This window comes from Phaenicophaeus curvirostris, chromosome 1, assembly GCF_032191515.1.
Source record: "Phaenicophaeus curvirostris isolate KB17595 chromosome 1, BPBGC_Pcur_1.0, whole genome shotgun sequence".
In the NCBI taxonomy this organism is placed as follows: Eukaryota; Metazoa; Chordata; class Aves; order Cuculiformes; family Cuculidae; genus Phaenicophaeus; species Phaenicophaeus curvirostris.
In genome coordinates this window covers 58,098,522-58,122,786 of record NC_091392.1, presented here as the reverse complement: position 1 = coordinate 58,122,786, position 24,265 = coordinate 58,098,522, and the positions used below count along the sequence as shown (strand labels likewise).

At 39.7% G+C, this 24,265-nt stretch overlaps 1 protein-coding gene across 1 annotated transcript in view; it reads left to right on the top strand.

The window, feature by feature from the left end:
• Positions 1-24,265, top strand: part of DGKI (diacylglycerol kinase iota) — a 211,797-nt gene that overhangs the window by 53,493 nt on the left and 134,039 nt on the right. Inside the window, exon 2 of the mRNA XM_069859033.1 lies at positions 23,064-23,172. Within this exon, the coding sequence (XP_069715134.1) occupies positions 23,064-23,172 (109 nt within the window). The remainder of the gene's footprint in view (positions 1-23,063; positions 23,173-24,265) is intronic.

The following is a 24,265-nucleotide window of genomic DNA, read 5'->3' as shown; positions in this document are numbered from 1 at the left end:
GCTGAACATGTTTTGTTATTTCTTGGTCTGTTGCTCACTGTATTTGTTATTGTAATATGGAGGATTGATTAGCTTTGGCAACAAAGCTGCAAAATCTTAGCTTCGTGCTACATACTATAAGATATGGAAAAACTAGTTGGGAATTTCTGAGCAAAATATGTAATTAACCAATTTAGAACAGACAGATCTGTTAAAATAATCTTGGCTGGGCTATTGCACATATTGTTGTGTGTACACGTTAAGGTAATAAGGTGATTGTCAAAAAGCATGTGTTGGAAGGAGGAAATGCATCCATGGCACACCTACAGCTGTAGAAGTGTGCCTGTTTTGGAGATCTGGTTTTGACCACCTGCTGAGTTTTGCCGTGTGGTTTTGGCAGCATTATGGATGAATATAAGGCAGGATTTAAAGCACAGGGAGGAGGAGAAACAAGCAGACACTCATACTATCTTCCTATTAAAGCACATCCACCTATGATGATACAAAGTGACTGTGCTAGCAAGACGTTTTGTGTTGTGTGTCATGTTCCCTTTCCCTCTCCCATGACTTTTTGTTCTGCTCTGCATTGTTCCTAGGACTGATCTTAACTGATGCTGTGTTTTGATATGGCCCACAGCTCACTTTCCCTAGAGGAGAGACTACTAGTTAATCCCAGTTGAATTGGCAAGATAGGGGTGGTTGTGTGGTGTGCTGTACCCCAAGACTTGGTTTGAGGATGGGGTGTCATTGAGAAAGATGGAGATGAGACATGCCACCCGAGGAAGATCAGTCAGATGAGCAGCTGGGAGAAGAAGCGGAAACAGAAATGCAGCTATTCCTAGGATGTGCTGGTGTTCATTTCTTGATACCTATTTTCTCTTCTTCCTGCTTTTCCACATGCATTCAGTGCACAGGCAGAGGAGGTGACAATTACAAAACTTGCTATGTAATGAATTCATTGTTCATTTGTTATTAAATAATGCTTAATAGCAAATGACTGGAAGAACTGAAAGCTTTTCTATAGGTAATCCAAATGTAAAATATAGCCTTCTTCCTTTCTTCTGGAAGTGAATATAAGTGCAGTCAGCCTCTGGAGTCCTCAAGTCACCGTGTTGGGATAATCTAAACCAAAAGCATAACCCTGCAAGAGGAGGAAACTGTGCATGTCTGCAGCCTCTGAACTGCTCTTGTAGTGCTTCAAGTAGCAAACCCCAGACTACTGGAATCCAATTATTCATTATCACATGTTTTATTGGCAGGCAGGAGTTATGGGAGAGAGGTGAAGAGCTTTCCTGAACTGAAGTGTGGCCTGTGAGCTGGGTCAGATGACTGCAGCAAATTTAAGGCCCTTAAAAGAGTCACTGTTGGGATTTTCTTTTCTCTTCTTCCGCCTCCTCACTGATGTTGGAATTTTTTCCCACTGTGACCGACTTTTCCTCGTCTCGGTTCCCTTCTTCCGAGTTACTGCAGGTTGCCTGTGTGCTAGTCTTAGTGCAGTAGGTACAATCTTCTTTTAAAGGCTATTTTTGCCATACCTGCTGTTCGCAGTGTATTTACTACTTTTCTAGTCGCTCCTTCACTTGTAGAAATAGCCCTGTTCTAATTCTGTTTCAGGGTATTTCAGGGAATGAGGATAAAACTGGTTTAGGTTTGGGCACTCTCCTCAATATCAGTACTCCAGGTGACTGCTGCCCTTACTGGAAAGCAAGTAGAGCAGTTGATGGCTCCATCTGCAAGGAAAAGGTGCAGCAGGGTGCAGCCATTCAGTTTGGGGAGGACAATGCTAATTCACAGTCTCGACTGTTTGTTTACATACTGGACATGTGCATTCATGCTTTATGGAAGAAGAATGCTATCAGGATTGAAAAATTAAACATACAAAAGTTAGGGAATGCCAGGCCATTAATTTTGCCACCAGATTGCACATATGAATTATGATTCAGTCTTTAATTATACAGTTGCACGCTGTTTTTCCACAGAATTCCTGCTTCCCTCTGTGCACAGGAGATCCACTGCTGTGGATCCTGTCTTTTTCTCATGACTTTATTCAGGGCATGCAATGAAGGAGGGATGGCCTTACTGTTTTGTTCTGTTTCCTTGCTTGTCTTCACCTCAGCCAGTGTTTCGTGAACACTCTTTGCAGTGGCTCTGTCTGATTTTGGATGCTGTGCTGGCCCCAGTCATGAAGTAGGAATCCAAGAAAAGGTTCCTGAATGTTTTAAACACCTAATAAATGATATTTTTTCTTCTGGTTTTGTTTTGGTTTACAGTTAAGTTATTTTTGGTAAAACTGGAAAAAAACTCATCATCCTGAGGCAGCAATGTGTCACAGGAAAATTCAGCCTGTGTGTTTAAAGGACAGCGTAGCCCATACATAACTAAAACCAGGGCCTTAGATGAGGAAGTTTTGTCTGGCCTATGGACGGCTGAGTTAAATGTAGTAAATGATGTAGTTTTTCTCCCTATGGTTATTTGATGGGTTGTGATTTACTTTTATCTTTTTTTTTGTTTGTTTGTTCTTTTGCAGTACTGCAATGTCATTGAAGCTAGATTTTTTTAAAATTTTTCTTTTCAAAAAATTTTCCAACCATTCTATAATGGTGACAGATAGCAGCCAGAAGAGGTCACTTTTGGGTCTGCCCAGCGCTGTAGCATCTGATTTCTGTTCCTAATTACCACACCCCTCCACTCTCCTCCTCCATACACTTTGAGTGAGCTTGGGCAGGGAGGGAGTTTCTTTCTGCACCCTTTCAAGAGAGCTGCCTTCATGGCAAGGACTTGTCTATTTAAGGCAGTATATGGAGTGACCATTTTACTGATTATGCTGAGGTTACTCAGGTGGCTAGATGCAATGAGCTTGCTATGTGCATACATGGTGAGATGCAGAGGAATGCGCAGCTGGTGGAGACTGCAAAACACCTGTGTTACCACAAAGCAACTCTGGTCTTGGCAGGGTGGGTTATGCCAGACAAAGCATCGTGCTAACGCATCTGTATGTCCTCCAGTGCCAGAGCAAGTTCTGGCATCTCAATAGGGAAGAGCACGCTGCAGCATAGACTTAAGCTGAATTCTTGAGAAGTGTTTGTCCAGTGGCTTTCAAAAAAGAATTAGCTAAACAAAGTTTGGATGCAAAGAAGAGTAATTTATTTTGAAAAATGTATTTACTACTTTGCTATTTGGACCCTTGCTCTAGTAGCTCAAATCCTGTCTTCCAAACACAATTGACAAGAATGTAATTAGTAGCTTGGTCTTTTATTACTTTATCACTCAAGATTCATAACTGTGCTATCTGATTAACACAATGTACTGTGTGTTTCTAATTTCTACCCCAAAGACTGTATGCTATTTTAGACTAATGCTCATTTTGCTTTTACTTGTTTTTTAAAGTATATTAATATGGTAATTTTTTTGTTACCTATATGTGCTCTTAAAATCCTCTCTGGAGATATCCTGTACAGAATACAGCCCCAAGCTTCTACTGAAATTAATGCTTAGAGAACCACAGGGGAGAGAAAAATTAAAGAAAGGGAATGGCAAAGTTGTTTTACACCCACTCTGCATCTCTTTTCACATTGTTTGTTTTTGCCTGCTTCAGTGAATTTTCTCCATTTAATCCGTTTAAGTAGTGCCTTGAGAAGGTGCAAACACCATCCATCAGCTTTCTTTAAATTGGTAGGTTAGCACAATGCTCTGTTACCAATAAGCAGTAATAAGTGTGGAAAGGAACATGTGGGTCTTACAGCTTCAGGTAATGGTCTGAGAGTCTAGCTTTGATTTCCTTCAGTGCTCTTGAGCTTTTGAAGGGAGTTGAACAAGCCAACAGTGCAATCTTGTTTCCATTTTGATTTCTAAAAGTCAAAATATTATTGCTTCTCTATCATGGTGGCACTATTAGAAAAAATCAGTAAGTGCTGGAGGATGCTGAAATACTAAAAGTGGCAAAAGCCAAATAAGTTGATTGCTGTTATACTCAGCTGGTTATATTTTAATTGATTTACAGGTATATTGAAGTCAAAGGCAATCCCAGTATAAAATTTATTGACAACTAGATACAGCACCATGATTCATACATTTACTGTAATCAATACCACAGATTGTGTTTACTGTTTACATTTTGCATCTTCACTGAGTTTACACAGAACATTATTTCTAGTCCCAGTCTTTATGCAAAGCTGAGTTTTGGAGTCCGAGTTGGCAAAGCACTACTGCATTTGATTTAATATGGTCTGAAATAAAAAAAATCAACTGCTCTTTTCCTCTGAATTAAGTATTCCATTTCATCAGTCTTGAGGTTCTCATTTCAATGTCAAATAGTTAGTTTACTGTCATTATGACTAGGCTTCAAGCTGTTCACTTGCATGATGTTTGATCCACAATCGGATTGGTGGTTGGACCTCTATGGAGGTTTTTGACTTGACCATAATTTAAATAAAAAGAAGGAAAACGCCACAACTGTAAAATGAGTCACTGAAATGTTTCCTTTTTTGCCAGAACATTTTTGTTACAGGTAGTATGGTGGGCATATGTAATGCCTATTACTCTGAAAATTATTTTTGTTCTCTGGATTCTAGCTCTTTATAAACATGCTGTAAATATATATGTTCTGAAAAATGATAAATTTTTCCAGATTAATGTGTAGCATCATTGCAGCACTTGGGAAATTCTGTTAATAAGATATTTCTTTTGCATATATTTTCTCTTTCTGGTTCATACTGAAATCTACCGAGGGTGTCATGTTCAAACAAACCTAAAAACTCTTGTATGTTTCCTGGTCTTTTATTCTAATCTATGAAGAACAATCACTTTCAGTATTCTTTCTATCCTGTGGTGCCCTGAACTCGTCTGAGGTGGGACCCAGGCTGCAAGATCTACTGCCTCAGACCTTCAGTGTTTGATTTTGGGGGCTGTTGTGGAGGAAGAAGGGAACATTTTTCTTTTTCTTTATGCAATCTTTCTATGGCTTTGCATGCCTAGAAGAACATATTAATAAATTAGATCTCACTTTGACTCCTACGATGTGACTTCTGTTTGGCAAGCCAGCTTACAGATCCAATCTTATTTTCACTTTATCGGTATTAGTTCTGTGTTAAAAATCACAAAGTTCAGCAGCAGTTCCCAAGAGGCTGGTCCTGGTGACACCTCAGGAGATCAGTGTTCTGAGCTGCATTGAACAGGAGGAAATGTACAAATAATCTTTGTTCTGAAAATTATTAATTTGATGGATATTTTCTCTGTCAAATGTATATGTCTATGTGTGGCATTTAGGTTTTGTCTGATGTGCTTTTTTCCCTCTCTTGTATCTCAAGGCACAATGAAGGATTATCTCGTTTTAAGTATGATGGGCTATTGTTTCCTTGCTCAGCGAAGCTGTGGATGCCCCATCTCTGGAAGTGTTCAAGGCCAGGTTGGATGAGGCTTTGAGCAACCTGATCTAATGGCAGAGGGCTGGGAACTGGATGATCCTTAATGTCCCATCCAACCCAAACTGTTCTATGATTCCATGATGCTTTAACACCTGTGTGGTGGGTGATGTTCTTTGTCCTGGTCCTCTCTTTTGGGCAGGCACTGTACCAACTAATCTTGTACATTCTTTGTTTGAATCCTTTTAAAAGTTCTACCTCTGCTTAGTGAAAAATGCTGATATTGCAGTTAAGACAAATGGAGATTCAGGGCACTTAGACACAAATGAACAAAGAAAGGGATAGGTCTTAACTGGTCTGCACTTCAGATTTGTCAGTTTGGAAGTCTTCTCACTACAGCACAGAGGCAGTGCTATCCAGTGACTGAAGGATGTAATGAGGGTCTTGGAAACCTGGCTTCTCTTGTCTTGGCCAGAACAAAGATTGAACCTGGACACATAATTTCATACCTCTGCTTCCTTTCTACTCACTGTTAGACCAATGACTCTTCACAACAGGCTCTTTCATTTACAATATACTTTTATAGCTGACTAAAGCCATGATTTTTGGTTTGTACTCTTGCTGTAATGGTGATGAAGAGATCCTTTCCAGTCACTGGAATTTAAGCCATGGGTGACAGGGCTAGATAAAACAAAGAAACAGACACATTGCGAGGGGGCTGGAGTGCAGCAACACATTTGTTGTGTTGCTTTTATTAAAGCTGCCCTTTCTTTCTTCTCCTCCTCCTCTTCCTCCCTCAGATGATGTTACTTTATTTGTTTTACCTCTGTAGTTAGCAAACTTGGTTAACAAGCCAGATTAAAATAAAACAGCAATCCTTCTCTGTTCTAACACTGAGAGCTGATTCTGCTGAAGGTTTGCGATTGCAAAAGGGATATCAAGTCCTATCCCTAACTGGGGAGGTTGTGTTCCAAATTGTCACACTGTTGAGTAGCTGGTAATTTCTGACCTCTTCCTTTTTTTTGTGATTCTAGACACCTGATCATTAATGTCATCTTAGTTAAGGAGGTGGTCCTCATTTCCATGGAAACACAGGGAAATGGCTTTGGAATCTTAAAAGTCCTTTATTTATTGGGTAGCATTTTCTTTCCTGTTTAAGCATTTAAAAGAGAGACCTACAGTGCTGAAATCATTCAAGAGATATTGTGTTAAATGAGGTGGACAGTTATAAAAATGCCACTTAACTTTGCTCTATAATCCTGTAACAATATATCAGCTGGTGAAAAATCAGCCTAGTTAACCCTGAAGCCAAAGGAAATAGATCAGTTTACAACAGCCAGGAATTTATCCCAGAGGTCTGGTAGTCCGTGGGTTAGATTCCCAAGGGAAGCAATGGGACTCTCATCACTTGAAAGTTATAGCTAGACAAGATAAATACCTGAACAGGTATTGGAAGTATTAGTTCTGCTTCAGCTGGTAGATGATCAAGCTCATGTAAAATTATTTCTAATTCATTATTATGCTCATGGAGTTCCTGATGCAAGATTTATTTATGTCTGAGTGACTTTTTTTTTTTTTTGCATTGTTTAGTGTCAGAGGAAGACAGATAACTGTGCAGACTTTTTTTTTTTCCCTGTAGGTCAATATTGGTAGCCACCTAGTACGAGACAAGTGAGATTATAAATGAACATTTAAATAAATTTCTAATATTGTGAATGCTCAGGCTTGATATATATATATTATTTACAGTATATTTACTGTAAAATACTAATAAGATATTTTATAACATAATATGTGCCATGAACAGTTTGTGGAAAGATGTAATGCACAAAAGGCAAATTAAAGAATATGGTTAAAAAGCCTTAATTAGTGGCACAGGGCACTGTGTTTTTTTAACAGTTACTGAAGCTGAGGGATAAATACTGATCCAGTCAATGTTGACGGTCACGTTCCTAATGTCTTAGATGAAACGTGGTTCAAGCAAAATTTTTAAAAAGTATACATCCTCTTGCTTCCCTTCACAAATAAGCAAATCATTTTCACATCTGAGTGAAATCAGATTTTACAAAAGGCCTCTTTCCACTTGAGTGGAAGCTGTTTCTGTGTATTCTGCATCTGAACTTTGTTCATTTCCTTCACAACTTTCAGAAAACTCTCCAACTGCAAATATTAAAACCTGTTTGGAATAATGAAAACTGCATACATAAATGTCCCTTGCCAGGCTGTCAAAGGAGCTGGGCAGATAATTAAATCCAAAATGTGACAAGATACCTGCATGATATGTCATCTATAAATAGTAAAATGAGAACACAGAGGTGGCTTTGGGTTCAACGGTGTCACTAGTTTTGTTTCTATCTGATCCCTTCTTTTAAACTGCAGCCTTGACAAAGTCACGTTTTGTCTCTCTGAGCCTTGCTGGTGAAAGTAGGTAACATAATTTCACTTTGAGCTCCCTGAAGGTAGGACATGGCATATGGAGCTGAATCAAAGGTGGCAAGCATATTTGCTTTTACTTAAGTGTTAGGCAGCTCTTAAAAATTATGAGAAGATTGGTATAGTGTAGGTGTCTAGGGGGAAAACAGTCCATCTGGAAATACTAGCAGCAGAGATGCGACAAAGGAAATTCCTAAATGTGGGGATTGCAGGGAGAGGTTCAGGGCATCTCTAACATGCTTCTTATTTCTTGGCAACATACTTTTTCCGTGAGGTTCTAGTTAGTCTGTTTCCCTCTGTATAGGCTCTGGTCTTATTTTCTTAAAAGTGTCTCTGTCAGATTAAATTATGGGGAGAGTTGAGGTAGGTGAGCTCTACAGTTAGGGGTGATTAGCTCATTAGTAAAGGTGGCTTTGGAAGAAGGTGAGATATATCACGTATATATGATGGTGCTGAATAAAAAAAACCCCTCCCTTTGCCTCATAGATAACACCGTAGAAGTATTTATTTGGAAGCTACTGTTAGTGCTTTCCTTTACCATTTTAACTTTGAGCCAATGAAGATGAACAAACTGAACAGGATGCCGGAACAAGGTCTTGTATAGATTAGAAGGTTAAGATACTGATCTAAATTTAGGATGCACTAATTTGGATGAGATATGATGGCGAATTCCTTTAATTTCTGTTTTAAAAGAAAAAAAATACCAATCCTCAGCATGTGATGTGAAAATATTAGTTGCTCTGACCAAAGATGATTCTGAAATAGAGTTCTGTGGGAACAAATTATGACTGAGCAAGTTATCTCTTTTGGTTCGTATCTACATAGTGCATTGACTTACTCCATGCCTTATAATGCATTTTAAAAGCTACAATGTGAACAACTCTGTGCAAAAGGAATTTCACAATTTATAGTGCTGTAAAGATGTTTATGCTTATGAGCTTAAAGTGAAGTTACAAACACACTGTTACTTTTGTTAATGGTATATTTTGGCATTATAAATTAACTCATAAGGTAGAACAAATAGTTTCTCTCAAGGTTCAAATGTTTTTGTTTTGCTGCTGCTGCTTCTGGAAAAACCTCCTGAAACATTTTATTGATGAGGTAATGGATTCTCATCTGCATGTAGTACTTTTGTAACTCCAGCAAAGGTTTCTGGTGACATGCTAGACCACAAGAACAAAGCTTGAGTTCATTGAGTTTCCCTGGGTAGAATTACAGTCTTCATCAGTTAATGCAGTATTTCTCAAATTTGGAAAGTTGAATCCTGACCTGTCAAGAAAATGAAGCCTACAGTATTGCCGCTAACGGCAATGTTGTTTTGAAATCTAACCCAAAATGAGCAGTCGCTCAAATAGGCTGTGTAGGTATTCATCCTCGTCTCTTGTATGCTTTGATTAGCACTGAATTGTCAACAGTGTTGAAGTAATATCATTGGCATTTGAATCATGACCCTTTTATAAGCAAAATTATTGCATCAGTTTCTCTGCAAATTCAAGCAGGCATTGCTGCATTACAGAGGACTGTGGTTTCAGTATATTTCTTTTCAACTGGATGCCTTAAAAACCATCTAGTTGGATAAAACCATCAGAATAACAAAATAGATGGATGTTCTGGAGGACCTGTAAGAATCTGATTTAGTATTCATTGTACTGTAGATTGTGTGCTTTTTATTATTGCACATAATTGACTGTTTTTCTTGGAGCTTTACTAGGTGGGAAGTTTACATTTGATTCACATATCATAGAATTGTTTGAGTTGGGAGGGACCTTAAAGATCATCTAGTTCCAACCCCCTGCCATGGGCACGGACACCTCCTGCTAGCTTAGACTGCCCAAGGCCCCATCCAACCTGGCCTTGAACGCTTCCAGGCACGGAGTATCCACACCTTCCCTGGGCAACCTGTGCCAGTGCTTCACCACACTCATTGTGAAGAATTTCCTCCTTATGTCTAGTATAAATCTGCTCCTCTCCATTTTAAAGCCATTCCCCCTAGTCCTATGACTACGAGCCTTTTAACAAAGTCCCTCCCCAGCTTTCTCGTACACCCCCTGCAGGTAATGGAGGGTCACTGTAAGGTCTCCTCAGAGTATTCTGTTCTCCAGGCTGAACAACTCCAATTCTCTCAGCCTGTCCTCATATGGAAGGTGTGAACTGAATGGCTTTGGAGCACCTACAGCTTTTTGTAGTTGCCTTAAGTCCCAGCGATTTGACCTCAATCACAATAAGGTGTTACTAAGAGAAAGTAATTTCCATATTCTTGTTTGCACTAGTAAGAATAAAGTAGCTTAAAAATGAATTTAAGTTGAAGTACTGCAATTTTCTCAGGTACAAAAGTGTTCGTATTCTGTGCTTTTTTTTTTGTTGTTTTGGTTTATAATGTTTTATTAGCTCTTGCCGTATGTAGAAGTTATCTGTTTCTGTGCTTCCCAACAGCAATAGTAATTGGATAAGTTTCTTGTTCTTTTTAGTATTCTCTGAAAGTACCTATTTTTTTTCTCAGTATTTGTTTGGTAGTACTTTTAAATAATTGATTTAGTATGCTACCGTTAGTCAATTCAGAACAACTAATTTGTGGATAATGCTTCTAGTGGTACAAAGTGGTATTGCTTCACTGAAGTCCAGAGTTACACCATATTCACCATTTGAAACCCTGGTTTCTTGTTCTGGGAAAAGCTGCTGTCCTCCAGAGGGATGACAGAGGGACCTGGACAGGCTGGAGAGGTGGGCCTGTGTGAACCTCATGAGGCTGAGATTCAACAAGGCCAAGTGCAAGGTCCTACACCTGGGTTGGGGCAATCCCCGAATTCAGTACACGATGAGGGATGACGTGATTGCGAGCTGCCCTGCAGAGGACTTGGGGGTGCTGGTCAATGAGAAACTTGACATGGGCTGGCAGTGTGTGCTTGCAGCCCAGAAGGCCAACCGTATCCTGGGCAAAATCAAAAGAAGCGTGGCCAGCAGGTCAAGCCCTCTTTATTCCTCTCTTGTGAGACCTCATCTGGAGTACAGCGTCCAGTTCTGGAATCCTCAATGTAAGAAAGATATGGAGCTGTTGGAATGGGTCCAGAGGAGGGCTACAAGGATGATCAGAGGGCTGGAGCACCTTCCATATGAGAACAGGCTGAGAGAGTTGGGCTTGTTCAGCCTGGAGAAGAGAAGGCTCCAAGGAGGTCTTATAGCGACCCTCCAGTACCTGAAAGGAGCCTACAAGAAAGCTGGAGAGGGACTATTCATAAAGGCTTGTGATAGGATGAGGGGGAATGGGTATAAACTGGAGAGGGGCAGATTTAGACTAGACATTAGGAGGAATTTCTTCACTATGAGAGAGGTGAGACACTGGGACAGGTTGCCAAGGGCAGTTGTGGTTGCCAAGGGCAGTTGTGGCTGCCCCATCCCTGGAAGTGTTCAAGGCCAGGTTGGATGGGGCCTTGGGCAGCCTGATCTAGGAGGATGTCCCTGTCTATGGAAGGGGGTTGGAACTACATGATCTTTAGAGTCCCTTCCAACCCTAATGATTCTATAATCTGCAAATGATAGGGAGGAATGGACATCCTGATTAATTTCAGGGACACAGAAGGCACTGAAGAATATCTGCGACGAAAGGATAGCAAGAATATTTAACTTTTTAAAAATTATTATTGTTTATTTCTGTCTGTTTTGTTTATCCACATAACAGGTTATTTTTTTCTCTTTTGCTGCCCAGCACTTTACCTGTGCAAAAGCTTTAGCGTGTATTTGCTTTACAGAATTTACCAGCCTGTAATTGTGAAGATCCTACTGGGTAGTTGCAGTTGCCTCCCTGGTGGATTTTTCTCTGTAGGAACTTTCGTTAACCTTTAAGTATCACTTCATGACTTGAAAGCCTGAACATGGCTGTTGGGAAGTAGCATCGCCTGTGGAGTTGTCATAACAACCTGCTGTGAGGAGAGTCAGCAAGATTGGGTCTTATGGTTGTATTAACTTTGCCAGTTAGTTTTTTTTGCAAAACTTGGAAGCACCGGACTAGCTCTCTCTTTCCCTTTTGCTGATGTGGATGTGTCACTATGTAGACTCCTTGCTAGCTATACAGACTGCATCTCACTTCTGCTGCTGCTAGTTCTGGTCTGCAATTCCCTAGTTTGTATGAGCAGTCCAGTTCCTTTGTGGGTACCTCCCCTATCACCAACAATGACTGACTCTGTTTGCCTAAAAGGTAGCAACAATCAGTACTACAAAGTACATTTTAATCTTAGCTAGAGCGGAAATTGGGCATGCTCCCCCCAAATATTTCACAATGTGTATCTTTTGCTATGTGGTATTTATTCTTGTTCTTTCATCTTCTCAGTGTTCATTCTGCTCTGGTAAAGGCAGCTGCAAGAGCAAAGCTGGAATGGCTCGATGCAATATCACACTGAGGGGTTGGGGATGTGCCTGTAACCTTGTTTACATCCTCCTTTTCCGTGAGTTGCATGCTGTGGTTCAGGTCACTAGGCACACAGGTTGGTTTGGTTAAGTTGTGCTGTTACCTCTGCTGAGGATCACTAGAACAAGGGCAATGATACTATTTCAGTAGTACCCTGTTAAAAATACTGTTATCTCGCTTCACTGTCCATTGTCCATCGGTATTTTGTGAAGGCTTTATTTATTTAAGGGTTATACAAGATGGAATTCAGGAGGAGAATTTCTTTCTCTTTTTAATGTAGATGGAATACCAAAATCAGTGTAACACCAAGTGATTCAGTGCACTTTTGGGAAAGTGACATAAGAAGTAACTGTAAGTAACCTAGTTGTCCTGCACATGGATGTTTTTCACATGCTATGATCTCATCGGATCAGATGTTCTAAAGCAATCTGGATTTCCACCCTAAGAAAAGGTCAGGTTTTATCCCTGCTGAGGTATACACGTGCAATGAGCTTGCAGAAGGTAGCCTGGCTTGGCATCTTTTCTATCTGTCAGCAGCGAAACCAGCTTGGGATATTTTTGCTTCTGTTTGTTAGAGCAATGATCATTTTGTTCGCAAGGTGTGATTTTTATCCATGAGATGGTTACTATCAAAAGAAACTGTTTCTCTGTGTGTGTGTCTTTTTGAATAGGTGATGTAACATCAAAATAAGTGGAGATAAATATACAGTAAGCTTATTTCTGTACCTTACTGTGCTTTTGGTGTGGCTTATGAAATGAAACAAGACAAGTACTGTTTAGTTTTAATTCAGAGGAGTTGCATTTTTTTCATTTAATAATGCTGTATATGGAGAGAGTGACAGTTCAAGGCTTAATGAGCAGTCCACTTTCCCTCACTGATATTAATTCAGCAAAAGTTAGTGCTAGCTGAAAACGCCATGAGTATTTTGTTATGTGTCACCATAAAATGAGGCAGCATACCGACGCAGGCCAAATCTTAGGGAATGTGTATTTTTGTTGTGTGCAGGATGAAAAGGCACTTGGGGCTCCCTTCTTGAAAGTCCCAAGAAAAGATGAGGTCAAAGTTGGATTGAATTTAGTGATTGGTCTACTTTCTCACTGCTAAAAATGCAGAGGGTGAGGAACTCCAAGGTAAAAGTGGGCAGAACGTTTGTACAGTTGATACCTTTTGCTCTGGTAATTTTGTGGTAAAGAATTTTAATTTCTGCTGTCAGCTATCGTGATGGAAAGAAGCCTCAGAAGCTGGTCTCATAATAAAAACAGCACATTAACAGATGTTTTCCTTCGATCCCATGGTGGTCTTGTTCAGTGACTTAATTTCATATTAGTATTTTTCTCCAAATGACTCCAGCAAATAAATAATACACCAACACAAGAGCTAAGAGTGTGGCATTACAAGACCCTTTTGTACTCTCCAAATCCCTTTCAGGTTAAAATAATGTCCAAGTAGTGTGACATATCCTGTCATGAGGTTAGTGTCCAGATCTCTTTCAGCTTGAAGTGGGCTGAAGTGGGAAGGTTGCTGTCATGTCATAGTGTCTGAGGATTTATCTGACTCTGAAGGAGCATCAGCAACTTAATATCTTCTGCTGAAGTGGTATAGGCATTATAGAAGCAGCACCCAGTGTTACTGCAACCAAAAACAAATTAGAGGGAAAATAAATCTTTTTCCTCCCTGCTGTTTGCTTGTTATGCGCATTTGACAGTGTATTGTGGTTTTTTTTTAGCCTGCTTATATACAAACTGGTGAGTCAACAGGGAGGAAGAAAACCCCCATATGTGTATTTTAACAGGATTTAGATGATAAAAAAAACCCAGAGAAACTGATTGAAGGTCAGCTCATTAGAAAAATGAGCATTTTGGAAATTAGTTCCAAAAGAAAAGAAAAAGCTTTAAATTGCAGCATCTCTTTAATTAGAACCAGCAGAGCTGCTAATGTGTGCTGAAGATCTTCACTTTCTTTTCAGCCATGAAGATCATTGATCTAGCTGATGTAACACCTGCAATTTCTGCCTTGGTGTTTCCCTGAAAATTTTCCTATTTCCTGACTCAAACCTAGGCACAATCCTGTGACAGCTGTCCCTTGGGGTCAGAAGGGAGTGCAATATTCTGTCCTGACTGAGGGTGCCTTGGACTCTCCCTGAAGCACCATTTTAGTGGCTGCTGTGTGCTACAGGCAGCAGGCCCTCAATGTGATTCCAGTGCGATTTGTAACATTGCATGACACAGGCAATGTTGTCTTCCTAATCCGATGTGAAACACTCCTCCAGGCAGAAATGTTAAGGTTCAGTATGGAGAGAGTGATTTTTTTTTTGAATGGTTATGTGTAACTCCAAAGCTGATTATCAAGAATAAGCTTTGAACATAAGTATTTTTGGTAGACAACTCATGTTTTATTCAGGGCTTGATGAGTATGAATTCATGTTTTATAAACATGCTGGGTATTCTGAGGTTAACGCCTCCAACTTGAGCCCTGCTCTCTTTCTCCTCCAGTTCTGGAAGTTTAATTTAAGCTGTTTTTTCAGTTTTCTGCTTTCTATGCATTGAAGGAAGAGGGAATGTTGTCGCATGAGGTGTACTTTTTTTCCTTCTTTCTGTATTGCCAGACAGTTGTTGGTGATGAGGAGAAAGCAAGGTGGTGCTTTATTACGATATATGTTTTGTACCCAGATCCCTCATTCCATGTTTACTTTTTTTGGCTCGCGTAAGTATCTGAAAGTTTATTGCTAAGCCTCCAGTCTTTGATCCTAAAACTTGTGAAGAATAATTGAAGTGTTTCAAATGAATTTGAGCTTTGGAGATCAGGTCCTGCAGGAACAGGACCCCAGTATGTTCTACACAGACTTCCTGGGGAGTAGTCACTTGCTTTCTGATTTCTTCATCTGCTATTCATTTACTACAATATATCCTCTCTCTCCGCCTTCCACTACACCCTTTAAGTTTGTTTCAAGAGGAATGGCCAGCGGTGGACACACATCTACTCCCGTGGGATTTACTCTGATGCAAATAAACCGTATCAGAGGAAATAGAAGAAAAAGTCAGTGAAGCATGGAGGAGACAAAGGGGCAGGTAGTTTGAGTATGGTATTACTTGTCCAGCCTAGCACCTGCCAGCCCTGCGAAGAATTAGGGACCTGTGGTTGCAGGTGCTCAAAATAAAATTTTCTAAGCACAACACAGTGTATGCTATCAAACCTCTATAGACTGTGGTGAGGAATGAGAAGGAAGACACTTGCTGAATTTTTCAGTCTATTTTTGCATCTCGTACAGTCCTGCGGGGGGAAAAAAAGCTTTGTCTTATCTCAGTTGCTGGGCTTCCTTCCTTAGAGCAAACATAGAATTTATTTGGCTATTGAATTGTAGTTTTACTTTTAATCTGCCTTTCTGAAGTGTCACTCTAATGAAAATTAAATGTAGGCCTTTTCTTTCTTTGTTTTGCTCCCCTGCAACCCCCACCAAGGACTATGCAGGTAAAGCCTGAACTCCCTTCTCCACTATGTTATCTAGCGTCTCTCTTTCTGTAAAAATTGTGTGTTGGAATTTGAAGTTTAACTTGCTTTTCAGAAGAGAGAGTATTTTCATTTCCATGTGCTTTTGAAAACTTTTGTTAGAAAAAAATTCTTGTTGGGAATTGTTTTAAAGCCTACTTTTGTTCTGGATCGTTCCTTGAATCCTAGGTATTTGCACGTCTTGGAAGATAATTTGATTCTTGTATCAATACTTGGTAACAAAATTCTTCTGGTATAAAACATAATATTCTTTACAAAAAAAAGAAGAAATCATCCTAAAAAATCCTCTTGAGGTATTTTTTCACTTGACTAGAGTATGGATCTTCATTACCTTTTTCAATTTTTGTACGCTCGGAGACAGAAGACTTATTTTTAACCTCTGTGAGACCCTTATTTGCTAAATGGAAGCTTATAATGGGGAAAAAATGTAGAGATGGATCAGTATTTCTGACTGCTTTCTCCTCTTTAACAAACAAACGAAAGACACTTAACGGTTCAGGATCCTGGAAATAGGTTCCAAAAATCCACACTTGAAACAACTCTCTTAAGCTAGCAGTGAAATTTGTAAAGCACATATTTGGTTTGTAGAAAAGAAGGAAAAATTGAATACTTCATTATATGTTTTGTGTGAAGCCATAGTGCTCTTGAGTCATAATGTCATTTCAGCTTGTGTAAACAGCTTATGCCAATGGAGGATCCTAGTCTGATAATTAGCTTGAATTAGTTGAATTAGATTATTTTGAAAGCAGTGTGCTAGCATGTGAGAGGAAGAAAACATTTCTAAGACTATGAAAAATAAAAATACCTCTTACTTTTTTCTTTGGTGTTCTAAACTGCTGAGGATGTAGTCCTCCTCCCTCCCTGTCTTGTATTGTTTTATTTTCACTTCCTTTTGTCTGGCAGATCAAATGAAGTTTATTTGATGCCTGAAAAAAAAAAAAGACCTTAGTTTTCTCTTATTTTTCTCTGGTTGGTAGAGTGATAACATGGACTAGCTGCACCCTTTTTGAAAATCAGTATATTTTATTTTAGCATATGACAAAATATGTCCATCCAATTTGCTGTCATTTTCTGTCTACACGTGAACTAAAAAAACACAGGTTCTGAATAACCTAGAATTTTGTCTGGATCAAATGCATTGTCATGAAAATATTTCACATTCAGACTTCCTTTGCTTTCCTGAAATAGTAAAACCTTATCAATCTTCTGTAATGCTGATGTCCATTCTATGATGCAGCTGAAAATCATTTATGCTTAGAGTTCCCCAGAGCATTTCTCATTGCTTATTTGGAAAGGCAGTGATTAAATTTTATCATCCCAGTTACTCTGTTGATTCCGGAATCTTTGAAATGTGAGCTTCTAACTTCCTTATGCGCATCTCTGTACCACCATAACCACACTCAAGGGATTTTGACCCAAGGGTTTAAAGATTTCTAGATCAAGGCTTTCAGGTGCCTTCTATACTGTAGAAAATTCATGTAAAAACCAAAGATTTTTTGCTTTTGTAAGATTCCAGTGCATTAGTTGTGTCTCTACTGGATTTGTTACTTTACTCAAGGAGATGGTCACAGAAAGGCTAGGTAGCTCTTTTTCACTGAACATGGTATTTGATGTGATAAATCCGTATGCTCCTACCAGAATTTACTCAGGGAGTTGATGTACTGCACTCGCCTCTAAGCTCTGAGGTTGCTATTTGAAGTACTTGGTAAGACTGCTGGTGGGAATATGTTTCATTGTCTTCAGGTCCATCTTTGAGCCACCTACTAGGTACAGGCGGGCTTGGCTTGAGGCTGAAATCAAAGCTGGCCTGAGCTGTGTAGAACTGCAGTGTTTCATGGAGATGCAATAGGTTCCATGCAGCTTTTATCGAACTGGTCTCTCTGGTGAGAGGTTGAGAGAGAAGGAAGAAAGATCTGTTGGGGTCTAGGAGATGTTGATGTTGGGTGGCTGGGAAGCTACCTGAATCTTTACTTTTTCATACCCTGATTTCTTGGGCAGCAGGCAATGACAGATGCACAAGTAAATATTTCATTATGAGTTTTGAAAGATCTACTTTATCCTGTGCTAAGTGACTTTCTTGCATCAGCATTCACTGCTGAGAGTGCCTGTGAGTGTCCTACGCTGAGCTGCTATTTACGTGGGTGAATCTGAGGAAAATAGAAAAGATGTGGTATTTATCCTCTTACATTGACAAAAAGGCTAATAAATAATCACTAGGATTTAGTTTTTCTAAGTATTCTGATGGAATTCAAGTAATAAGTTGCTGATAGGACTTTATAATGGCTCCCTTAAGCCAGGTCCATTCCTAAAGGAGTGGGGTGGTCGCACAGGGGACACAGAATGCTCATGAGTAATTTGGAAGCAAGTCAGAGAAACTGGTAGAGCTGCTGATAAGATGCATGATTAGTAAATGTACAGCTGAATGTGATGTGCTGGAGGAGAGACAGCACAACTCTTCTTAAGGAAGCCAGGACTCATGGGTCTGGCAGAAGTTGCTGGTAGAGGCATGAGGCTCCTGAACTGGGGTGGTCTGGCTGTGGGAGTGCACGGAAAGCTTCCAGTGAGGTAGGAAAAAAGCTTTTGTTTCAGAAACTAGGGCTAAAAACGACAATCTTGATGTGGTTAAACAACAGTATAAATTCAGCAAGCAGTGGGGTGGCTTACAATCAGTGGATGAATTTCAGAGTTTTACCTATGAGTTTACCACTGGGGGTCTGCAGTGGGAGCAGTGATGCCCCCAGGGAGCAAAGTGAGAGGGTGAAGCTTGCTGCTGCTCTGCACAGTTGGTTGGTGTGGGTACAGGCTGATTATGGAAAATTTGCTTTAGAATCTCATGATGCTGAATGACTGCAGCAAATTGTGGTTAAAAAAGTGAGATTGAAGGCAAAATAATGCACATAGACAAGAAAAAAGGTGTAAAGTCTGGACTTCGTATAAGCATTTAGCACTCAGGAAAGGGAAATTTGGATAATTGCAAATAGTCCTATGAAATGATGAATTTGGTGCTTACAGCAATAAAAAGTCAAGGAGAGGGCTCAGAAGAAGAGAGGGAACAGAAGAATAATGCAGAAACATCACTGATAATCCTCTGGCGCAGCCAGATGTTGGATATTTGTCTGGCAATCCTACCTCAAAAAATTTATAATCAAGCTAGAAAACATTGACAAAAATTGAACAGCTTCAGTATTAGCAGAAGCCTAAACTTGCTAGGGCATTTTTGCTTGGCTGGGGGAAGGGTGAATGAAGGGGTATCTGAATAGCGATTCATAAAATCACAGAAGGTGTAGAGAGGCAAATGATTACTTGCTGTTCCTCACAATATGATACACCAATTGAATTATCAAGCAGACTTTTTAAAACAGAAAGAAGGAAGTACTTCACACTGCCCATAATTAAATTGTGGAGCTCATTACATAGGCTGCTGTGGAGACTAAGAGTACAAATGGGTTCAGGGAAGAACCAACACATTCCTAGAGTAAAGGGCTATTACAGGCTATTAAGCTCAAAAATCTGGATGCAGCCTCCAGTTCAGGAAGTTCTTATACTACTGATTACTGCAACTGGGACTGAAGTATGCCATGGGAAGGATCACCCAGTTTGTTCCAGTGCTTCTTTGAACACCTGCTACTGAAACAGGATACTGGAGTACACAAATCCTTTTGATTTGACTGGAACTGATTCCTTTTATATCAAATGAAAAAAAAATATTAGGAATCTTGATGCTACAGCGAAATAGTTATTGCTCAGTGGTCAGCTCAAAAGGAGAACATTGCATGCCCAGAAGGCAAGCTGGGAACAGCAGGTCGCAGGAGTGTTGTGCAGTCAGCGGAAATGTGTGTGGAAAATGCAAATAATGCCAGAGTTTAACCAGTACATTTTGTTCATGACTTTCCTAAGCACCAAGCTGCAGGAGTGAAAACCACTTCCAAACAAACATGTACATATAAATTGTTCATACAGCGTGCAAGTTCTGTCTGGCTCTGTACAGGGATTTTCAAGTCATCATTGGCAAAGCTGAGAGCTGGTAGGTATAGGTTTTATCTACATTGAATATTCAAAGACAAGCAGAGCTATTTTAACTTAAACATTGTTATACATATGACTGTCCTTTTTCTCAATAAATTTCTGGATTAACTTTGAGAAAAGACTCCCTAAAATATCTTCCATGGCAGATATCCTAGCCATAGGATCTGTGGAAGCCAGTCTGAATTTTTATGATATCTCTACCTTGCAATTGAGAGACTAACTGAATGGTAACGCATGCCCCTGTGAAAAGTAGGATAATAACCCCAGCATGGAAAGCCAGCAACTCTAACACTAGTGACAACTGAAATGGCACTCGGATCTGTTAATCACATGCAGCACTAACTTATTCTTTCTTTTGCAAATAGATTTTTTCTAATGCTTAAATAAGCTGCGTACTATTGACTAATTGCCCTTTGTGGTCTTTGAGGATTCAGGCATAACTATTCCATCTAAACAACTCGCTGGAGGATTTATATATGCCTTAGGTGGAGGAAAAGGCTCAGTAAAGCCAAAGCCTGGGATATAAACTCAAATCCCCTCTAATCAAATATGTATCCTTTGATCTAATAAGTAGGTTGAGTCTCGCCTGACTTTTCAGCAGAATGAAAAATATCAGATATTTTTGTTGTATATTTAATGACATATACATCTATATGCACGTTTTTCCCAACAGTGGTTTGTTAACCAAGTTGATTATAACATCTACTACAAATTACTGATCGCTGTTTGTGAAAAAGTAATTGTCAAAATACAGCTCACGACTTATTAGAAGGCCATGTGTTTGCTCTTTAGTCTGATTTTTTTTGTTGGTTTTTTTTGGGGTTTTTTTTGTTTTTAAATGGGGACAGTTTCTTCAATGCATGCAGTGTGTTTTAACACTCTGCGTCTGGCTGTTCTGAGGCAGAGATCTGATAAGAAACTGTGTAAGAATAGGCATTTTTAGCTTGCCCCTGGGCTTAGGGGTTATTTCTGGCTGGTTCATGTAAATTTGCAATCCCCAAGATAATTTTGGCTTTTAGGTTAAAACGAACCTGAAAAAAGGCATTATTATCATGCTTGTGTTTTGTTCGCTTTCCAGTTAAAGCCATAAATCCAGCTTGTCATGCAGAGAAAAGGCAGGCTGACGGCACTGAACTGTGCCGAGTCTTCCCAAAAAGGCTCATCAGCCTCAGCTCACTTTTAAAAGAACATGGGCCAAGTCTCAGGTCCTCCTGCAGGAGACTTGCACATCTCTGATTCTGGCTTGAAATGCTGTCCAAAGTTTGACGGTGATATGTCTGTGCCTGTTCATTAGGCATATTTACCTTTTAAGTCTCTGCTGAATTCGCCTTCCAGCTGGAAGCCTTGTCCTCAGACAAGGCAAATAAATTTGTTCCTAGGAATGTTTATTGCAGACTTTGCACTAGTAAATTCGCTTAGGGGATGCATGCAACTTCACAGGCTGTATTGTTTGATAAGGAATAAGCTGAAAGCTGTGTTGGCTGAAAATGTTGGTATTTTTCATCAAATAATTAATTACTAGTGTTTTATTATTCAGCTTCCTTTGCTAAAGTACTACTTTGCACAAAGTGAATGCCATCTTCCTCTGTTATGAGGGCAGGACTAAGTAGGTTTGCTTTATCACTGTCAGTGATGCAGCACGGAAAATGTGATACTGCCCCATTTTCACCAAAACAAATTTACCATATTATAAACCATCAATAGGCACAAGAAGGTACTCTTTGTGTTTTGGAAGCACTAATAACTGAATCGATACCCAAAACAGCATGGAAGGAGACTGTCAAAGATTGGACACTGTTTTGGAAAAAAAAAAAATTAAATGTATTTTTGTAGTTTTTTGTGGTTTATTTTTTTAAGGCCTTAATCCAGTCATTGAGAAGATGTGTAGCTTATGTTGTACTGACATATATGGCATAAAATCTTTCTAGCTAAATTGTTCTCTCCTGACAGATTGCCATGTAGTAAGTGTCTTTTCCTGGGGTTCCTTACCTCTAATGGATTTTAGTCAAATGCAAAATATTTTGGGAAAACTCTTCAATGTCAATGTCTTGCTCATCTTGTTAGTTGGAAGGGGTGCATTGGGTGATCAGAGGCTAATGTTAATGTGCCAAGTTTTTTCTGCTACACACAGGAAAGGGAATTCTGAGATTCCGATTCAGCCCGCTTGATTTTTCAGGGTGTACACTGGGAGCAATGAGGCTTCCAAGCTCCTTTATTGTGGATATATATTGAACTGTATATTTTCAGGACAATGAAAAGACGTATTTAGCATATGGTTGACCTGGATTGTCGTCACGGGCTCAATTGACCTTTATTGCCTTGGGACAGTGGTAAGATTAGGAGGTGCTATAAATAGCTGTCTCACTGTGGGAGTAGTATCACAAAAATTCACTTTACACAAACAGACTGTCATTTCACTTTGTGCGGGATGAATGTATTTAGCTTACAAAAGGAGGTCTCTCCTTGAGATGTTTTTGTTCTCTTCTGAATTCCTGCAGCTAAAGCTGTGAGATTGTTTTGGTCACTGCCATCAAGTGCTAAAATATGCAATGCAATAACGTCATGATGCTTTATGAAACCTGCTGTTGAAGTTCAGTTAAGCTTTGTATCAGCAGCTTATTGTGCTTGCTTCGATGTGATGGCTCGCTATTTGAGGCTTCTCTGGCAGAGCTGGGTACTGCTGGGGAAACAGGCAATGGATACGCTGTCAGCACTTGTGAAGCTCCCAGGAGGGCTTCTGGTCACCACCTCTGACTTTTGAAGTCTAATACTAATAATACTTTAATACTAATACTCTAATACTTTAAGAAATGCTAATATGATCAAAAGAGTTAGTGCATGACTCCACTTCCTGATTAAGTGATGTCCTCATGTCTTGTTTTGCAGAGTCTGATGCTGAATGGATGACTTTTCCTGGCATATAAACTAAGTAAAAGCAACAAATATTATGCTTTTTGAATAAACTCACACTCCATTCTTCAAATAATGGCTATTTGGAATTATGTGCAAATTAATTCATTATGTTCAGCTGATACATAAGGAATAGGCATAATGAATGAGGACTCCACAGAAACTGGCAAACAGAAACATATGTAGCCCACTGGATTTGATATTTCAGCTTAGTGCCAGATGAGTAACTGATCTTCATTAAACAGTAATTTTCAGTGATCAGATTACTTTATTCTTTTCCTAAACTGCTTTAGCAGGAGATAGCATTCAGGCACCATTTCACACAGTTGAAATTAGGTGCTGTACTGCCTCTTCAGAATTCTGGGAAAGGGTGGATCATTATGTTGAGTAATTGTATTGGATATACATTCAATTTATATACATTTCTTTTCTTTTCACTTTGCAGGAAAGCGATCTCCAGGTCAGGCCTCCAGCACTTGGCTCCTGTGCATTCCCTCAACATTGCAGTCTCCAATGGACCTGTGAAGGAACCAAGAGCGGCCTTAGAGTGGACTGTAGGTGTTTGGGTTTTTTGACAGTTACTTTGAGTAGTATCTCTGGTTAGTACTCTCTCCATCCTTAACAGAAGACATTGCATTGCTATCAGAATTGCCGTGGGTTAGTAGGAACCTGCTTGTATTATGAAGTGAGGCACAAGGCAGAGACATGAAAACTTGTGGAGACTTGAGAAGCATAGGATAGGGCTGTTCAGATTTTCCTGCTTGGGAGCTGCCTGGCTACATTTGCTTGCTGCCTTCTTGACAAGATCTGCCATCCAAAGGTGACCTGATTTTATCACAGCAGAGTTTGGTACCTCTGCATGGTAGGCTAAAATTTAAGGCTGAAGGCACGTGTCCAGTTGGCTAGGTCTGTAGAACAAGCAGAAGAAATCTTTAGTCACAGTGTTTCATGGATATGGATATATTTCTTCTGAGCCCAAGCTTGGTTGTAGACAGAGAGAGCATATGTTTCCATCCCCCCCCCCATCTTGCTTCTCTTGTGTTTGTGGGATAGTTCAGAAGGGGCCAGTTTAGGACTGTCTAGAGTGTTTCAGTTGGAAGGGATCTGCAATAATCATCTAGTCCAACTACCTGACTGCTTCAGGGCTGACCAAAAGCATCCTGTTAAAGGCATTGTCTGAATGCCTTTTAAACACTGACAGGCATGGGACATTGACCACCTCTCTAGGAAAGCCTGTTACAGTGTTTCGCTACTCTATCTGTATAGTAATATTTCCTAATGTCAACTCTAAACCCCCTCCGACACAGCTTTGAACCATTCCTATGCACTATCCATGTGGTTATGCACTGGTACATGTTAAGAACTCAAGCCTTAAGCCAGCAGGTCACTCAAAAGTCCCACTTGAAGCAAAACATATGGTACCTCTTGCTCTCTGCTAGTGGTAAAGAACTCAGTACATTGCAGTATCAAAGCACTAGCCATCCAAATGATTTTAAAGTAAAGATAACTTACATTTTGAAGAATATGACTTATACTATTCTTGGGGCAGAGAACACAGATAGAGTGGCTTTCTTGATGACATGCTCTGCTTCAATCCAATTGTTGCATTTAAAGTTTTAGGGGATGGAATTTTACAGGTTGTGCTGC